The sequence below is a fragment of the Haliaeetus leucocephalus genome, unplaced genomic scaffold (assembly GCF_000737465.1).
Source record: "Haliaeetus leucocephalus isolate CR32 unplaced genomic scaffold, Haliaeetus_leucocephalus-4.0 Scaffold92, whole genome shotgun sequence".
NCBI lineage: Eukaryota > Metazoa > Chordata > Aves > Accipitriformes > Accipitridae > Haliaeetus > Haliaeetus leucocephalus.
The window spans coordinates 1,889,135-1,907,142 of NW_010972528.1; the positions used below are offsets into that span (position 1 = coordinate 1,889,135).

At 52.8% G+C, this 18,008-nt stretch overlaps 1 protein-coding gene across 2 annotated transcripts in view; it reads left to right on the forward strand.

The window, feature by feature from the left end:
• The window catches only part of VAC14 (Vac14 homolog (S. cerevisiae)), a 67,187-nt gene that overhangs the window by 26,085 nt on the left and 23,094 nt on the right, over positions 1-18,008 (forward strand). For both annotated transcript variants that reach the window (XR_775418.1, XM_010584055.1), the window contains exons 13-14: positions 5,411-5,558; positions 16,435-16,567. Coding sequence is in view for 1 of the 2 variants with exons in the window: in XM_010584055.1 (XP_010582357.1) it covers positions 5,411-5,558; positions 16,435-16,567 (281 nt within the window). In the remaining variant the exon portion in view is untranslated. The remainder of the gene's footprint in view (positions 1-5,410; positions 5,559-16,434; positions 16,568-18,008) is intronic.

The window sequence follows — 18,008 nt, forward strand, 5'->3', positions numbered from 1 at the left end:
TGGAGAGAGACTCAAAGGTACCAAAGCAGGGAGGCTACCCGTTTTCAAGAGGGAAGTTACACTGAGGGTAAGCTTAGGACTGAAATGGTGGGGTGTAGAGAGAGGTATATAATTTCAGTTGGATGGTGGAAAATGTGGTCAGCCCAGTTTGCAATATTTGGAAGCAGCCCGTAAGCAGAAGTCTTAAAGCAGGGTGGGGTGATGCTTTCTTCAAGGACTCAAGGTATTGCAAGGGCACTGGGTTGAAAGATAAACTGTGCACTGCATTGTGTAGGAATAGGAAGTTTCTTGGGGGGAGTGCGATCCACAGGGAGCTTCTTAGCTCAGCACCAGTTCCAGACCATAATTGCATGGCTTGCGTATACATATGCACATACAGTTTGTACACATACTGAACAACTAGTGGTAAACTGGCAGTCCAGGCTCAAGATGGTGCTTGTAGCATTCCTGGGTGAAATCACAGAGCAGACTAAAACCACAGAAAACCCCTCTGCCACGGAGGCCAGGCAATCCCTGTCCTGGGGAGCTGGCTTAGGGTGGGTCCAGGGTGGGATGAAGGTGTAGGATGCGGGATTTGGTGAGCTTGGCTTTGGGTGCCTGGCTCCCTGCGGTGCAGAGGAAGGTGCTGGATGGGAGACAGGGTAGCAAATAAAAGCCTATCATAAGCTCTGGGACTCAGGGTGCTGAATTTGAAGGGGTTGCAGGCATCCAGCCCCCCACAGCATGGCCTGCAGGGATTCTCCAGGACAGCTCCAGCTTCCTCCAGCCCCATCCCGCTGGCTGGACCTGTCCTGCCTCCTTCCCTGCCCTCTAATGCATGAAGAAATACCTCTTTGGTATCCCGCCCTGAGACTGGTATCAGGTGGTGTGTTAAGCTCCCTGTATGCTAATTAAACACATTTAAAGAGGTGCTGTGACAGTGCTTGTGCTCCTGCCGCTTGGGGTGTTGCAGACCTGGCCCTCGCATACCCGCAACAGGGAAAAATGGGGGATTTTCAAAAGCAGGAGTGAGGATAGGGAGTTTTCAGGTTGCAGCCTGATTTTGGGTGGTTGTGGCCATATTACCAAGTGACTCCCACACGCACTGCCTGCTGTATTCGCTGATGCTGTGAGCATGTGTTAGCACAACCTGGCAGGATTTGCCCTGGGGAGGAGAGGAGAAGCCCCCAGCCCTGCTGCCTTCCCTCTGCTCCCCATACCCTCCCGGTCGCAGGCTGAAATCTGGTGGCTGTAAAGGGAAAAAAAAGGTCTTGGCAAGATTAGAGGATAAAAATTGTTGTGCCCGGGACCTGAAAAGAAGTCCAGTTAAATTGGTGTAGGAAGATTAATGGTGGTTTTTCTTTTCTTTTTCTGTCTTTAAAGCTGGTGGAGGTGGCGGGGGGGGGGCAGACACAAGTTTGCTTTTCACACCATGTGTGTCTGGGGCTTGGCCAGCCTTGTTGCTGGCTGCTCTTGGCTCCAGGACTGCCTGCCCGTGCTTGCCTCCCCTACCCTGGCTATGGCTAAAAGGTTTGGAGGGAGAAAAAAAAAATTAAGCCCTCTGGGGAAGAACTCGGTGCACGTGGCGGCAGCGAGAGGCTGCATTGGAGTGGTGGAACAGGAGGAAGCACCCAGCAGCATCCTCAGCTTTCCTGGTCCCCACCAGGTTGCTCCTCCACCCCACTGTCTTGCCAGTTCTGGTGATGCCGTGGGGTTTTCCACAGCCTCCCTGATCTTGGTCCCCTTTGAAGAAGTGCTTTGCAGCCCTTACACTTCTTGTTTTCCATCTTGGTAGCATCTTGCTTCAGTTGAACTCCTGTCTTCTCCTTGGCAAGAGTAACCTTGTCCATGGTGTTGTGTGCTGCATTTGATTGCCCAGGGAATACTCACCCTCTGGGACACCCGAGGCTGCCCGTGAGCACCTCCCTGCTGCATGCAGGCATTTTCATATTTTCACTTCTGTTTCTTTTCTAAAAAACTTTTCCATAAATACCAGTAAGGACAGCATCTTCAGGAGCTCAGTCCCTATCCTTGCCATCATGTGTGCCCCAGGAGCTGTTCCTGCAGCCTGCCCTGGTGTCCTGGTAGTCAGCATGTGCTGCAGGGTGCTAAGTCTTGCTTCTCAGGGGTCTGCAGCAGATTTGGGGTCACCTCCCCCCCACCAAGAGCATCAAGGCGATGCATTGCACATAGGGGGTGCACCCCATCCGGCACACACTATTCAGGGGCTGCTTTTCCCCTGCGCCGCCGCCAGCAGAGCTGGTCTCGGCTCCGTTCAACCAGAACAAGCGGCAAATTAACCTGACCTAGATCTGGAGAAGCCGGAGAGACCGACAGTTTTGTGTGCCCTCAAAATCCGTGCTCTGGAGGCAATACAGGGAGAAATCTTGCCTATTCCTAGGGAGGAGAAGTAGCTTATTTATAACTGTCTGATAACCTGCTCCTCGTCCCCTGGCTGTGCAAAGAGCTCTTCATCCCCATGCTGGGACCGGCTCACAGTGTCAGCCGGGTCTCCCCATCCATCATGATGCTGCGTTCCCTGCTCCTTCCAATTCACGCTAACCAGCCCCATGCTTGCCCGGAGCAGGGGCACACCACCCTACATCTCATCACCGCTGGGAAACCTTCATGGAAATCCCTTCTGGGTCAGGAAAACATCCTTCGGTGGCTGCTCCTCTGGGCTGGCCGTCAGGATCGCACCCTCGCCCAGCAGCTGGGAATGGCTTCGGCCCTTGTGCTCCCTGCGCTGTCGGGCCCGATGGCCGCTGGGCTCCTGACGGATGGGACCGGCTCGCTCCTGGCGCAGCCAGCCTGTTGCCATGGCAATGGCAGGATATTGCTTTCTTACAGCCTCCTCACTCACACAAAGCCAGCCGCCAGCTCCAGCTTTGCTTAGCGCAGGGATGTGCAGTGCATACCAAGCGCTCCTGGCTTTCCTCTGTCCCAGTCTGGGAACCCACTCCAGAGCGTTCAGGCAAAAAACAGCAGGAGCCGGAGCTCCTTGCTTCTTTCCCACGGCTGGAAAACCCCGGGTCTTCGCAGCCGCCTGCTCCTCCTCTTCCTCCAGGTGTTTGTGCACCCATCCCTCCTGGTTCTTATTTCCTCCATGTTTTTCAATTGTAAAATCCAGTCCGTGCTGGTTTTTTCCACCTCCTGCCTGTGACCTACACGGCTGGCTTGGGGGGACACTCTCCAGAGCTCGAGATGTCCAGTCATGCCCTCGGTGGTGCCAGTCACTGCTGGCCAGGCAGCCTGGCCAGAGCATCCTGAGCCCAAGCAGCATCTTGGAGATGGGGCTCAGCACACGGCTCTGAGAGGTTGGATTAAGGATCTGACCTCATGGGATAAGACATGGCTCTAAATGCTTTGGGAGGCAGCAGGGGTGATTTTTTTGCCCAGCCCAGGGTCTTGATCCTGTTTCCTGGTGCCATGGGAGCTGCTGGTGAAGCCTACGCCGGCTGATAGCCCACGTGCTGGGCTGGGTGGGAGAGCTTGGGAAGGGGATCAGGGCAGCAGCAAATGCAGCAGGGTGGCAATTGCAGGTGGTTGGTTTGTGCTGTACATCAGCTATGTGTTGAGATGGCCGTGGCATGGTAGGATATGCCATCCTGGTTGTATTGGCACACGTGCTGGGTTTGGCAAAATCAGTAGCCTGAACAAGAGTCCCGGCTCTCACCCGCCTGCTGGCTCTGGTAGCCAAGGCCTGAGTCTCGTTGCCAGTTTTAGCCAAAGACAGTGAGACTTTGAAGCCTCCATGGGTGTTATTCCCCCAACTGTGAGAACTTGAGACCCGAATTAGTGCCTTCCCCCGCTCAAAGGCTGCAAGTTCAGCTGAGCCACGTGATTAGCCACTAGAGAATCTACATAGGGCTTCAGGAGACCAGGCATTGTGAGCTCTGCTCAAGGGCATCCTGTGCTTGAAATGAAACACTGCCAGCATCGGTTTATCTGAGCCACTGATGTTTGAAAGTCCTGCAAAGCTGGGTGGAGAGGGAGGACCAAGGTCTTTGCTCTGCTGAGGACCATGGCATTGCTTCCCTGGAAGAGGATGAAGGCTGTCGATGGCAGTGATGTCCCATGATGGTAATGAGGTCCCGTCCTTGACAGTGTCATAGAGGTGCCATATTCTTCAGGCACAGCAGCATCATAGCTCCTCATTGCACAAGTTGTTGTTATCTTTTGTTTTTTCATCCCCAGGGGAGCTGCAGGCTGGGACTTAATCGTGTTTATAGGCACAGGGTCTTCCCAAGCGTGCTGAGCCTCGTGGTGCCTGTGGCAGGCTGCTTCCCCACAGCCAGCTCTGCAACAAAGCCTGGACATGTGCTGCCTGCTCAAAGGCTGTTGGGGGCTTAAAAATGAGCTCTAACTACAAAAAAAAAAAAAAAAAAAAAAACAGCTTAAGATATCTGCAACAGAGAAACCCAGAGGTCCCTCTTTCTTATTTTCAGGTGTCATATTTTCAAGTTCTGCATGACCAAAAAAAGACATAACTGGCTTTTTTTTCAGGGGCATGGGGGCTTTTGGTAGCTCGGAAGCTAAAACTCCCATATAACTGCAGCTCCTCAAAACAATGCCTTGCGAGAACATGTGGAAAGCCTGGGACGTTGTGCTGGTGGGCAAGGGATGGTCATGGATGTGCTATGCTGGATGCTGATGAGTTAGACATGCAATCGGCCCTTTTTGGCAGCCTTTCTGCGCTGCTCAGCCCCGCTACACTCAGAGCATCAGCGATGGCTGATGAAACATCTAGACCCAAGGACATTTGAATGAAGGGGGACCCAAAATAGCCTGAGACATGAGAAGGGTTGAGGACAAGAAAAAAAAAAACCCACCCTGTAATAACTTATCCAGAAATGCTATATATAGACTAATTTGACGATTTCTGGAAGGAAAGAAACCTGAACGGTAGCTCTGCCTCGATGTCCTGAGTGCAGGCAGCCAAGCCTGCTCTGGCCTGCTGCCCTGAATGGGGTGAGCTGGGGGTGTGGGGGGTGCAGGCAGGCAGACTGGTGTTTGCCCCTGAGAACATCCCCATGCTCTTGCTGGGGTTGTCCCAAATCTGCAGTTATGAAGGGGAGTGGAGAAGCAAAACCCAGACCTCCCTGAAGTGGGAAGAGGGAGAAGCAAGCCCTGCTCCTGATTGTGTAAATTTCGTTTAATTTTACGTGCTCCCTTGGGACTCACAGAGCAGAAGCTGGGGGGTTTTGCCCCCTTTTCTCTTTCCTGCCCCATCCTCTCTGCAATCATTTGAAATTTCCACTTTGAACTTCATAGGTAGCCCTCTCTTCCCTACGCCTTTCTTGATGTGCTGGGATTTGGTGTTTGCTTCCCATCTCGCTCTCTCCAGCCGTGGGTTTGGAAAGGAAAGCTGACCCTGCCAGCTGCCTCTGCCCCTGTGCATGCTCACCCTGTGCCGTCCCTCTCTCTGCAGGTTATCCTGAAGGACCTGGAAGTGCTGGCCGAGATCGCTTCTTCCCCAGCAGGACAGACGGAGGGTCACGGTCCCTCCGACGGCTCCGATATGCGACCTGGCCCAGTGGAGCTTCACGTCCCGGCCAGGGCCGGCCAGCTGAGCTCTGGTGAGTGCCACAGCTCCGTGCTTCCCCACTCCCTTGATGCTCTGGCACCAGTCAGATTTGCTCGGGCAGGCAGAGAAACCTCTCTTGCAGTAATAAATGAATATATCCATTCCTACCTGGCATAGCTTGGGGATTGAGTCTGCCATGGTGCAGAATAGGGCACTGCTTTTTTTATTTTTATTGCTCTTTCCTCTAGCTCATGTTTTGTGGATTTAGGACTCTGTTTAGCAGCAGGATGCTGCAGAGGCTGGTGTGGAGGGAGGTCATTATTGCTCCATTTTTTTATGGGACCTTGGGTACCAGCCTCTTCTCTCCTTGTAAAAGCCCTCAGAGCCTCTAAAAGCAGCTTGGGACAGCATGTTGGCTGTAGACCTGGGTGCCCAAAACATAGATGCATCTGCAGAGGGTTCAGTCTGTGTCCATGTTGCCTGTTCAAGGCTGCCCACGTTGACTAGGAACTGCTATGGTGCTCTGAGTGTCAGGTAGGACCTCAGAAGAGAGATGAAGAGGGACAACCCTATTTTCTAGGGGCTGGGGGGATAATAAAAAGCCTTTCGTTAATCATCGCGGTACATCAGGAAGTTTTTTCCACCTTCCCTCGTCTGTGGCTCATCTTTTGCAGTTGCTTGGCTGCCCCTTCTCCTCCTCTGCTGCTATTTAAGGGCCTCCCTGTTGTACTCCCCAGGCTAGGTCATCCCGGCCAAAAGCACGTTTCATGGCAGCTTTGGATTGCAACCCGAGCGCAGAGCCAAGGCTGCCTCTCCCTGCGCAGGATGCAGCCACGGGGCCTTGCAAAATCACCGCCAGAGAGGGAGGCTTCGCTTTCCGCTCCCCAGGCTTTGTTTTCTCTGAAGATCCCAGATCACTCACCCCTCCCTGGGCTTAGAAATGTCTGCACCAGCTCAGGTTTCGGGTTGTTTGGGGTGGGTTGGTGGTTGTTTTTTTTTTTTTTTGCAGATCTACCTGTTTCATGCTGGCAGCTTTAGCTCTGCGGTGGAGGGGTGGGGGTTGCAATGCTGGCAACCTCCCCAAGCCCTCTGCAAGTCTCATCCATCCTCCTCGTGTCAGAAGTGAGACCGCCTGGGTGGAGCAGCTCCTGCAGTGCTGGCCAAGCAGCTGAGGAGCTGCAGTTCAGCTCACACTGATGGTTGTCTGAGGTTTCCTTCCTTGTGGATGATCTAAAAATAGCAGGCTGGATGGCGTGGATCCTAACGGCTGCCGTGGCCCTGGTTAGCTATCTGGAAGAGCAACTTGGCTTCACTTATTCAAGTGTAACGTTTGAAAAGAGTCTGGCTCTCCCCATGTTGAGCAGATCTGCTGGAGCCGGAGCTCCTGTTGCCCCAGTATGGGGCAGCTTGCCCCCATGCAGGTCCTAATGGGCACTGGCTTTCTCACCTACTTTCCTCTTCCTTGTAACGTGCCAGGAAATTGTTTCTTTGGAAATTTATTTGGGGCTGAGCTTTGCAGGGTTATTGGCTTTTACCCAAAGGCAGATGTTTTGGGGGAGGGGAAAAGGAGCCAGTTCATTGGCCTTGGACATTTAACATGGTCCCAGTCCTGTCTGGCACTGACCACCCGGGGCTGAGACTGGGATCGGCTGCTGGGCTTGGGTTCCCAGGGGAGTTGAGGGGTCACAGCTGGGCCAGGCCCCTCCTGGATTACACCTGGAAAAGCAGAGGCTCTTGGAAAAGACTTTTTGTCGGAGGGTTGTTGTGGGGACAGGCTTTTTTTGGAGCAGGAGGGTGGCTAGTGGAAATTCCTGTATCTGCGTGTGGTCCCGGAGTAGTGATGTACGGTGAGAGTGAGTGAACCCAAACTCTGCCCTGCAGGCTGAGACGTTTGTGAGTACAGCACTTTCCAGGCAAAAATCACCAGGTGCTGGCACCAAAAAGAAGGTGTACCCCTTTCTGGGGTCACCATTTTTTTATTGGGATGTATGGGAGTGTTCCCCAAGCACACCTCACTGGCTAGCATGCCTTGGCTCAGACAATGCTTTATTGGCAGTAGGATGCTCTTGCACCATTGGAGGGGAGGCTGCAGGGTACTAGTGCTTCCCCCCGCGGTTAAATCTCTCCGTTCCCTTCATCCCACTTTAGACTGAGATGCCATCGGAGCTGGCAGTGGGAGGAGAGCTGCTGAGCCATCTCAGGTCTGCTCCTTTCCTACCTCTGAGGCCCATCCGAGCGTGCAGTTGGTGGCTTTGCAGGTAAACGAGCATGGAGACCCCTTAAAATCCTTGAGCTCACAGCAGGGTTTCTATGCTGTGCTCTCCATCTCAGCATTCCAGGCTTTGCCACCCGAGCAGCGAGGGCAGGAGGGGAGGTGGAAGGGGCCGGTGCCCCTGTGGTCTTCCCTCCACTTCCTCTCGCTCCCTTTCTTCCCTCGGGATGTGTTTATGCAGTTGTTTCCCTGCCATTGAGTTCGGTTTCCTTCAGATGCTGGTTGATTAGTCAGGAAAGCCGTGTCCCACTTCCGCAGCCCGTTCCCAGCTCCAGTTTTTATTTAGCTGCTTTGTTCTCCGGTTACGTAAGGTCAGCTGCCCTCAACGCCTTCTCCAAACACAATGAGTTGGGGCCAGCCCAGCCCAGCATCTCCTGGGAGACCCAACATCTCTCCTCCTAACCTGCTCCAGCTGCCCTGGGAGAGGGTGACTGGGTACTGACCTCCATGAGTCCCTCCTTGGTTATCTTCTGCCCGCTTTTCAGGGACAAGGTCGTCAGGGCTGTGCCCAAGAGCTCCCCAGTCTTTGGGGTGATGGTGCAGCTGCCTATCATCTGGTTTGTATGATGGGAATCCAGCTGTCTGCTTTGCTTCAGGAGTGTTTTGCCAACCCTGTAGAAGTGGGGACAAGGAGCAGATGACCCAAGAGTGGTTGTCACCAAGGCCAGCGGGTCGAGGGAGGTGATTATGTCCCTCTACTCCGCTGTGGTGAGACCACACCTGGAGTCCGGCATCCAGCTCTGGGGTCCTGAGCACAAGAAAGACACCGACCTGTTGGAGCGAGTGCAGAGGAGGGGCCTGAAGATGGTCGGAGGGATGGAACATCTCTCCTATGAGGATAGGCTGAGAGAGTTGGGGGTTGTTCAGCCTGGAGAAGAGAAGGCTCCAGGGAGACCTTATAGCAGCCTTTCAGTACTTAAAGGGGGCTTATAAGAAAGATGGGGACAGACCTTTTAGCAGGGGTAAATAGTTTGTAGCAACAGGACAAGGGGTAATGGTTTTAAACTAAAAGAGGGTAGATTCAGACTAGATATAAGGAAGAAATGTTTTACAATGAGGGTGGTGAAACACTGGAACAGGTTGCCCAGAGAGGTTGTAAATGCCCCATCCCTGGAAACATTCAAGGTGAGGTTGGACGGGGCTCTGATCTAGCTGAAGATGTCCCTGCTCATAGCAGGGGGGTTGGACTAGATGACCTTTAAAAGTCCCTTCCAACCCAAATTATTCTATGATCCTATGATAGCATAGGTGCAAGTCCTCTAGCCTAGTCTTCAGTTCTGCTCTGCATGGGAGGAGAAAGCCCCCTCCAAAAGGATGCTGGTACAATCTGCTGCCTCGTAGAGGGTAGCTCTTGCACATATCTCTTCCTTTCTCCACAGCTGTGTAAGGAGAAGCGGTTACAACCCTTTGTTTCACAGGAGGCACTTTCCTCTCCAGCTCAGTCTGGTCTCTCCTGCCTGGCTTCCTGCCAGAGATGGTGGGGACGGTGGCGTACCCTATGAGCACCTCACGCTATAGGATATTTACTGGGAGGCTGACTCCATACGTGGGTGCGCTAACACACCTGAGGTCATTGGTTTCTACTGGCAGTCCATGGATATCCCAGCAGTCAGTGGATTACTCTGGAGGAGGCTGCTAAAAGTCCCTGAGAAACGTGGTCTGTTGAGTCCAGACTTGCTGTATCCCCCCTGGAGAACACGCAGCGCTCCAGAGCCTGGGCTGAGCTTGTGCTGTTCTGTGATAGGGGTTTCCTATCGACATCTTCCTGAGGGATTTTGTTCTCAGTGAGCCAAACCACTCCCTTTACGTTGTCTATCAGTTCATTTGTGTAGTCCTAGATCTGCAGAGGCGGCAGTGTAGGACAAGGTCCTACCTCCAGATGGTCTGGAAAACATTAGGGTGGTCTATGAAAACACTCGGCAAGAGTCTGTAGGGTGCACGGGGTCCGTGAAAGGTAGGAAAGAAAAGCTGGCTCATGTTTGCTAAACTGGCAAGGATGAAAGGGAAACGTCTCCATACTCATCCTCTCCACAAAAGGCAAGGAGACAGCTGACATCACACCATGGACCACTTGCTCTCAAAGGAGCCAGTTTCCAACAGCTTTCATGGGATCAGGAGTACGACGGCAGGGAGTGAAGGAGCCAGATGGGCAAGAGAGGAGAGACCTGTTGCTCCCGAGTGCTCTGAGCTCAATGCTCTGGTTCCTGATGGTTGGTGGCTCTGCCATCTCCTTCCCTACTGGTCTGGAGCTGTTCAGTAGGGTTAACTTTCAAAAATGCTCTTCTGCCTCTTGGAGAGGAGGGGAATTAGAAGAAAAGGGTGATTTGTTTCTTTTCCTGGATGCTCTGCAATGGAGGTGCTGGGATGCCCTGGAAAGCCCCAGGAGAGACCATCCAGACTGTAGCCATAACTCACCTGGCATCTCTTCAGGTATCGATCCCTCCTGCATTTGGCTGGCCAGAAAGGCTGGGGATTCCTAAATAAAAGCTGGGATTACTGGTCTGTAGGGGCTGACTCAGGAGAAGTTGAAGGTGTAGATAAGATGACTCCTAGCCAAGCACACCCTGTGTAGTTACTTTGCTGGGCTGCCTCAGTTTCCCCAAGATGTTGCAAGGAATTTGGAGGGCAGGGGGAGAAATGAGAGGAAAACAATTAAACTAGCAAAATGAGTATTGGTGCAGAAATGGCTGAGCAAAGCCCGTTGCTGCTTGTTCCTGCTTGCGTGTTATCTTCCATACGCTTCACCTTTCCATGTGGTAGCCTCAGCCCGCTCTAAACTCACCACCAAGCTTAACTGATCCTGGTTTTGCAGCTCTGTTGGGTATTTTCTTCTGTAAGTTGTCTGAGCTATATCCCTGCTGCATTTTTGCTTATAGATTTACCTTGACAAAGAAAAACGAGCCAGTAGTGGACTGCTAATCTTCCTAGGAAACCCATCAGCATTATCATTGCCTGCTGCCTTCCTTCAAGGCAGGCACAAGCACAGACGCTGCATGGGAGTGGGGGGATCCAGAGGATCAGTGCAGCAAAAGCCTCATTTGGCATCAAAATACGTACCCCGGCTCATCTGGGGACCCCCTTTGGGGTGAGATGCTGAAGTCTCGGGAATTGCAAACCCACTGCTCCTTAGCCAGGTAGGAAGGGGAGAAGCATCCGTGTGCCCAGGCAGCCCTGCAAAAGCAGGCTGAGCACAGCCTGTGGCCATGCAATCCATAATTTCGGTGGGTTTGTTCCCTGAGCAGCATTCTGTGCTCCGGAGAGGGGAGAGCAGAGGTTTTGCAGAGCCCAGCTGAGCTGCCGACACGTTTGCATCTGTTTCCAGCTACACCGTGCACTGGGGTTTTGTGGGGAGGGGAGAGGATCTGCCTTTTTTATGTCTATTTTTATCCTGCTCCACAAGGCTTCGCCACCCTGTGTTTGCAAAAGCTAAAATTCAAAACATCCTGGGGAAGGCTGCTGGGGGGAAGACGCCGCACAGATTCCCACGTCGCCGCCCGGGGTTTCGCCGAGCACCATCTGGCAGCGCCGACTCCCACGCTGCCGGCACTCAAGTAGAGCCCCACACGGGTTGAAGGCTCACGGACCAGCTCCAGCTGCCACCAGGTTTATCCCGACTGCTCTTGGAGGAGCCAAGGGAGATCCTTCTCTGGGCTGAGCTGGAAACGTGATGCCCCGGGGAAGGCGCTCGGGTGGGAAGGATGCTTGGCCCCGCCAGCTCTTAGCTTGCCCTCCGTATATCCGAGCTGAAATTGCTTCAATTAAGTATTGCGGTAAATCATTTTAGCTAAACCACTGCAAATACCCTTGTGGATACTCTTTAAACAGCTTACCCAGCTTTAGCTTGCTTCGGAAAGGAATCAATTCTGGTCCAATCTTATTTAAATTTGGTTTAAATGGAGTTAAGCAAGTCTGCACCGGTTTTAATTAAGGCCAGTTTGAAACCAATTATGGTAAATTAGTGGAAGTTGCGTTTTATGCCAGGGTGAAGTTCGGCACTTTGTGGCCAAGGTAGGAAAAGCCAAGTTTGTGTCTGAGTCTGCCAGGCCCCCCCAGAGCAATCTGGGGACACCTTGGCCACTGTAGGTCTCGAGACAGCTCAGCCCATCAAGCAGCCAGACGGCCTGAATGTTCCAGCCTGCTATACAATATATATTTATAAGGGCCTTAATATAGATCCCTAATTGCCTGTCTTGGTTGATTTATAGCATGGCCATGCAAGCAATGGGAACGGCATGAACTGCCAGTAAGCGCTTGGGGATGCACCGGGGGTTTCGGCAGCCATTTGCCATGCTCCGCTCAAGCCCATGGGTGGGGGCGAGGGGGGACAGATACTGGTGCTGGCTTAGGTGATCCAAGAAGCCCACTCATGTCCCTCACTTTACCCCAGGCTGCGAAGCTTGCCTTGGAAAAGGATCCTGGGATGCAGGAGGATGCTGTAGTCATTGAAAAGGGTCCAGGCTGGCTGGCTGGTGCAGACTTATTTCGGCCATGGAGCTGCAATTTCCATGTGCCTTTCATAGCCTGTTTCTACCAACTCTTGTTGTACTGCTCTGATGTTCCTGTGGGCCCAAAATTCCCATTTGATCCTATTACAGTGGATATCTGGGCTGAGTTTCATCATTTCTCTGAGCAGGGATCCTTATTCCAGCTCCATCCTCCATGCCAGATAAAAAAAAAAAAAGGCAGCAGAGCTGTGACGTGCCACCAGCCCCGCTCCGGGGACATTAACAGCCTATCTGGCAGGTTACGGATCTGCAAAGTCTCACTTTGAGGAAAGGGGGAGAGGTGCAAGCTTCAATTAATTAAGCCACAGTTTTCTTAACACTTCTCTCTGCTTGTCTCTCGTGCTTCGTAGAAACACTTGACAAGCTGCTCCTACGGTTCTGTCGAGCTGAGGATGCCACTGCGCTGAGCTGTAACCCGCAGGGTGGCAAGTTGAGTTCCGGGCTACGCCGGGAAGGGTTACGCGATGGCAAACAAGGTGCCAGCCGCTTCTTAGACATCCTGTAAACACAGAGCAATCAGGAAGTTTGGAGGATTGGGAGGTTTTGCAAGAGAAATGTTTTGCCTGCTTGGAAGAAGTGTTGCCCTTTTAAACTCCAGCTGAGATTTGGTTGAGGCTTTTGCAGTCTGGGAGACTCCTACACATTGGTTTCTCGCCCCCAGCATTACCCCTGGAGAGCACTTGGGAAGGCTGCTCCAGCACAGCATGCCGTGGTGGAAGCCTTCCTTAGGGACATGCAGGTGTAGCTGCTGGGCACCAGGTGGGCAAGGGATGGAGAAATGACCCCTTTTGAGTTCAGTCTCAAATGTATCAGTGGCAAAGGATGATGAAACTGCTCTCTGGGGCATGCAGACCGTCACATCACACTCTTCTCTCCTAAAAAAGCCAGGGCTAAGACTTGTTTTCACCATCTCTGTGTCCCAGTCCCTCCTTGCTCCCAGCTCCCTTGCTCCCAGGCTGGGCAGGAGGGTCGGAGGTTCAGGAGCAAGTTGATGGAAGAAGATGGCAGGACTGGAGGCTGGAGGTTGATCGTCCTGCAGGTTGCAGCTGGGATGTGATCTCCAAGGCAATTCTGGCTTTTGGATACTCAGCTGACCCAGCAGGTCCTTCTGAGTCTCCAGTCTGAGATGCGGGAGATGCTGCACCACCTCGGGAATGTGGAGCTGAGGGTGCTTCTGGCTGGTCTGTCTTGCACCGGCATTCCCAGCCACAGGGCTCCTGAGCTTTGTCCTGTGCATGTCACTGCTGGCACCCCAGCAACAGGAGCCCTGGACCTTTCAGGGAGAAGAAGGATTGCTGCCACCTCCTGTTTTTCCCTTGGGATGTGTTTTAGGATATGTAATGGCTTCGCTGTCACCGGAAGGCATGCAAGGTGGTGGTAAGGTACAAAGCTGGCTTTGCTGTGCGGAGGGAGCACTGGACAGGAACTGCTGCCTGTGCTGCTGCCCAGAGAGGCCAGCCCTGGCAGCAGTACCATCCTTGACGCTGCGGGGGGTCAGAGAGATGATTTCTGGGGTCTTGAGAAGGGAGAAAATTCAAGATCAGACCTTCCCCTGGATAAGCTACAATGCTGGGGCATTCCTAGCTGGTGGGGATGAAGGTGTGATGTCCTGCCTGCTGCTAGCTCTTGGGTTGCAGCACAGCTCTGGTTTGGATGCCTCAGCACTGCTGACAAAATGGAAAAAAAAATACCACTTTTGCAGCTTTGAAAGATGGTTTCCATCTGCTTTTCACTTCCCCTTCCCACCAGAAAGAAAACCAGTGCTTGCTTTTGAGGCTCTGCCCATGGTACAGGCTGGGAGATGCGAGGCTGAGCCACGGGCAGGCACTGTGAGAAGGCAGAGCTTCTCCATGTTGCCTTGTCCAGAACATGTCTCTTCTCAACCCGCTTTTGAGCAGCGTTGAGCAGCTGTAGTGACGACACATGGGGCACGGCTGTATTTTCACGCTGGGTACTCCCTGCCTTCAAACAAATGCACCGTTGTTTTGGAGTGTATCAGCTCAGCTAGATCCTATTTTTTTTGCCCAGATCATCTTCCCCGCAGCTGAGGAGAAACATGATGCTACAGTGAACACTTGTGCTCTGGGAGATGCCTGCTTCAAAGCCTGGTTTGGGGTTTCAGATGCACCAAGGGAGGGTGAACACACAATTCTAGCAGGGAGTAGACACCAGGTTCTGGTCCAGATGCCCTCGTCTTTCATTTTCCTTTTTCTTTGGCTGCATATGTTCTCTCAGATGCTAAATCCAAGCCCGGGGAAGCTGTCCTGTTTGAGCCCCTGTCTGCATCTCTGTGTATCACTGGGACAGGCAGGGTGGAAAACAGCCTGGTGGCTTTTCCATCAGCTTTCCTTGTCTTTGGCGGCTTGATTGCATCTTTAATTGGCCGTTCCATTCTCTGCTGAGTCTCAGTAGAAGCAGACAGCATACATAAATCAAACTCTTCAGGTTTCCTTCAATGATCTGACGGAAATACTGGCTGTTCTCAGGACAGGGGGAATAGCCTTGGGGTGCTCATGTGTGCTGGCTTCCATCCTTACCATGGTTAGATATGGTCTTTCCAAAGGAGAAATTAAGGGAGAGAGCTCCCCTTGTTGCAAAGTCGCCTTTAAAACACTCTCCAAACATTTACGTTGAGTGCCATCCTGCTAAATAAACCATCTCCCCTGCAGTTTTGCTGTGGGAAAAGCAATCTTTACCTGCCAGCTCCCTGCACTCGTGAATTTGATGGGATATTTTTTCTAATGTTGTCTGTGTACCCTGAGCTGGGAGATACCCACCCTGCAAATAGTCTCAGACCAAGTTAGGACATCTTACCAAGTGGCTGTCGCAGCAGCCCATGTACCTTACAACCTGGAGCACCGTTTGCTGTTAAACAAGTAATAGGAGCCCATCAAGAGTGAATTTATGGCCCTGAGAGGTGCAGAGGGGGATGCTGGCCGCTTGGCAGAGGCTGTGAGCAGAGGCTTCCAGCTCCAGGTGCCCTGCGTGACAGGAGGGTGCAGAGCATGCCTTCCCTGTACCACTAGAAATCCTCCAGCCCCAAGCGAAATGCCTAAAGATAAAACACAAAAGAGCCTTGCAAGCCTGGAGCACATTGGGTCTGGGTCTGTTGGAGCGCATCTAGGCTCTCCTGAGCACACCATCTCTTCTTGCCATCTCTCCTCTCTCTGCTTCCACCCTCCTGCTTTCACACCCTCCCCCTTCCCTCCGGCCGGGGCACTTCCCACACCCTTCTTGCTTGGAGAGTCCAGCCACTCTCATTACCCTTAATTTTCTGCCTTTGAGACTTATAAATGTGATCTGTGATAGCTACTGCCTTAACATGAAGGCTTGTTTGCATTCTGGGCAGAAGTGGGTTTGTGCCCCGAGCCGGGAGGTGCTCCAGGAGCAGGGGTGCTCCAGGCTGGAGGGACCACTGCTCCTTCGTGCCAGTCCCCCTTCCCTAACCTTCAGCTTCTTTTGTTATAAAGGTTTTTTGCAAACAGAGAACAAAGAAAAAAAACCTATTTTTTTGGTACAGTCACTAAGCTTGGAGCTCTGCTGTGGTTTGACCAGTACTTTGTGCTAGCCCCAGGGCACATACGTGACATTGTTGCATCAAGTGGCTCCTGCTCCTGGGAAATCACATCACTAAGCGTAAACCAGTGGTCATGCTGTGACCCAGGGCTGAACGTGTGTGTCTGCCGCTACGTACACACTGGGCTCAGGGCATCTGTGGCATGTGGGGCTGGATTAAAGGCTCTTCAATCCACCAGCGATTTGTTTTTTGGGGATGAGTGTACATGCCATATCTGGGGAGATGGGATTGCCTCTTGATTTAGAGCCTCGGGCACCTTTTCTCCTATCCAGCCACTGAAGCTGAACAGCTCCGGGATGATCTCCCAAAAAGCCCGTTTCCTCACTGCATGCTGCTTCACGGGCTAGGACCACCACAAGACGCTTTCCCCTGGGATGGAGAGAGCTGCAGCAGGGCTGGGTCTGCTTGAAACAAGTAGATGTGGTTATATGAGATTTGGAAATCTTGTCGTGCCCCAACCCTCCTCTGCCGAGTGCTGCGACCGTATTTTGGGTGTCTGCGCTCTGGTGGAGACTGCTTTGGCAGGAAGGCCCCAGCTGATCTAATTGGCTTTCCCCTTCTCCTGTCTCCCCAGGTATGAAAGGCTTGGAGTGCTCGCCCTCCACCCCCACCATGAACTCCTACTTCTACAAGTTCATGATCAACCTGCTCAAGCGGTTCAGCAGCGAACGGAAACTCCTGGAGACCAGAGGAGCCTTCATCATCAGGTCAGAGCACCCAACCAGCCTCGCCAAAGGCCCCGAGCACCCCCCAGGCAGGGTGGGACAGGGATGACGGGGTCAAGCAGCCCAAGTACCAAGCTCCCTCAGAGTCAAAACCATTTCTACAAGCCTCCCTCGCTTGCCGGCAGACGGTTTCAGAGCAAACAGGACTTGCCTTTCACATGTTGAGGCACCATATTTCTCGCTCCCGTCCCCGGAGGCAAAGTAGCTCCTTATTAAATAGCATTGTCAGAGCCTGTTTCGTTAAGAAACAACTAGACCAGCCGGAGCATGAAGACAGGCTTGTGCTCGGGTTGCCAAGTCAAGTGAATCCCTCCACCCAGCTCAGTGAGATGCTCGCCCAGCAAAAGCCTCATCCCCCAAAGCTGTGTGCTTCAATGCACAGAGTTGGTAGGTTTTGCTTTGGCTTTTTAAGGAGCTGCGGCGGAGGCTGGAAAGCAAGCGTCGTGGCAGTTGGCAGGACATCATCTTTAATGCGATGGGATCTGGGGCAAGGGACACCAATTCCTCAGCTCGCTGGGAAATAATGGGCTTAATAGTCAAGGCAAGGTGGAGAAATCGGTAAGGAGATTGGTGGGAGGAGGGGGCAGGACCCTGGGTTTTCCTCCCTTCCTTTCAGGGAGGTGGCATCAAAATGAACGTGGGGAGAGCGAGAAACCCAAGCCATGCTCCCATGGGAGAAGAGGGCTGCCTCTCCGAAGGCAGAGGAGTGCATGAGATACTGCCGGGGGGGGTCTCGTCACTGTGATTGGAAAGCAAAGCACGCAGAGCTCTCAAAATCTGCTAAGCTGAGCCGGGTGTTGAGTTGTACCTGCCTGGGCAGCTTTGTGCAGAAGTCTTTGGGCAGCCCAAGAGCGTGCCAAAAAGTTGCCGCTAGATTCATCCTGTGAGCGATGAATGTCAAGGTGAAGCATGGCAGGTTGCAAAAAATGATGAAACGTGGGCAGGGCAGGGTTGCAGCCACTGTTTGGGCTGCAGGGCAAGGATTTCAGAGGTTTCCCCCCACTTGCATTAAATTTTAATGTAACACGTTATATTTCCCCCCCCAAAAACAAATCTAGTTGAGCATATGGGGTTTTTGCTTCTGGTAGGAATCTGGAAATGTTGGGTTTAGTCATATGGGGATCTAAGAATAGGGCAGAGACAATATCCCACTCGTAGTGTCCCCTCTTTTCTCCCTGATCAGCGCAGCCCCTGATTTGAGCAGACCTTGGCAGGGGAAGCGGCCCTATTCCTTGTTAAAGGAGCAGGGCAATTAGAGCAATAGTGAGCCTGGGCAAGGTCCCATTTAAAAGCTCTTATGTATTGTGGCCACCTCATATTTTTCCCTCCGGCTCTGGCAGGATGAGCCTTGGCTGGCAGGCCCAGCTTTCCCAGCAGCCAGCCAGGAGTGTGGTGGGACCGGCTCGCAGCAGCTCCGCAAGCC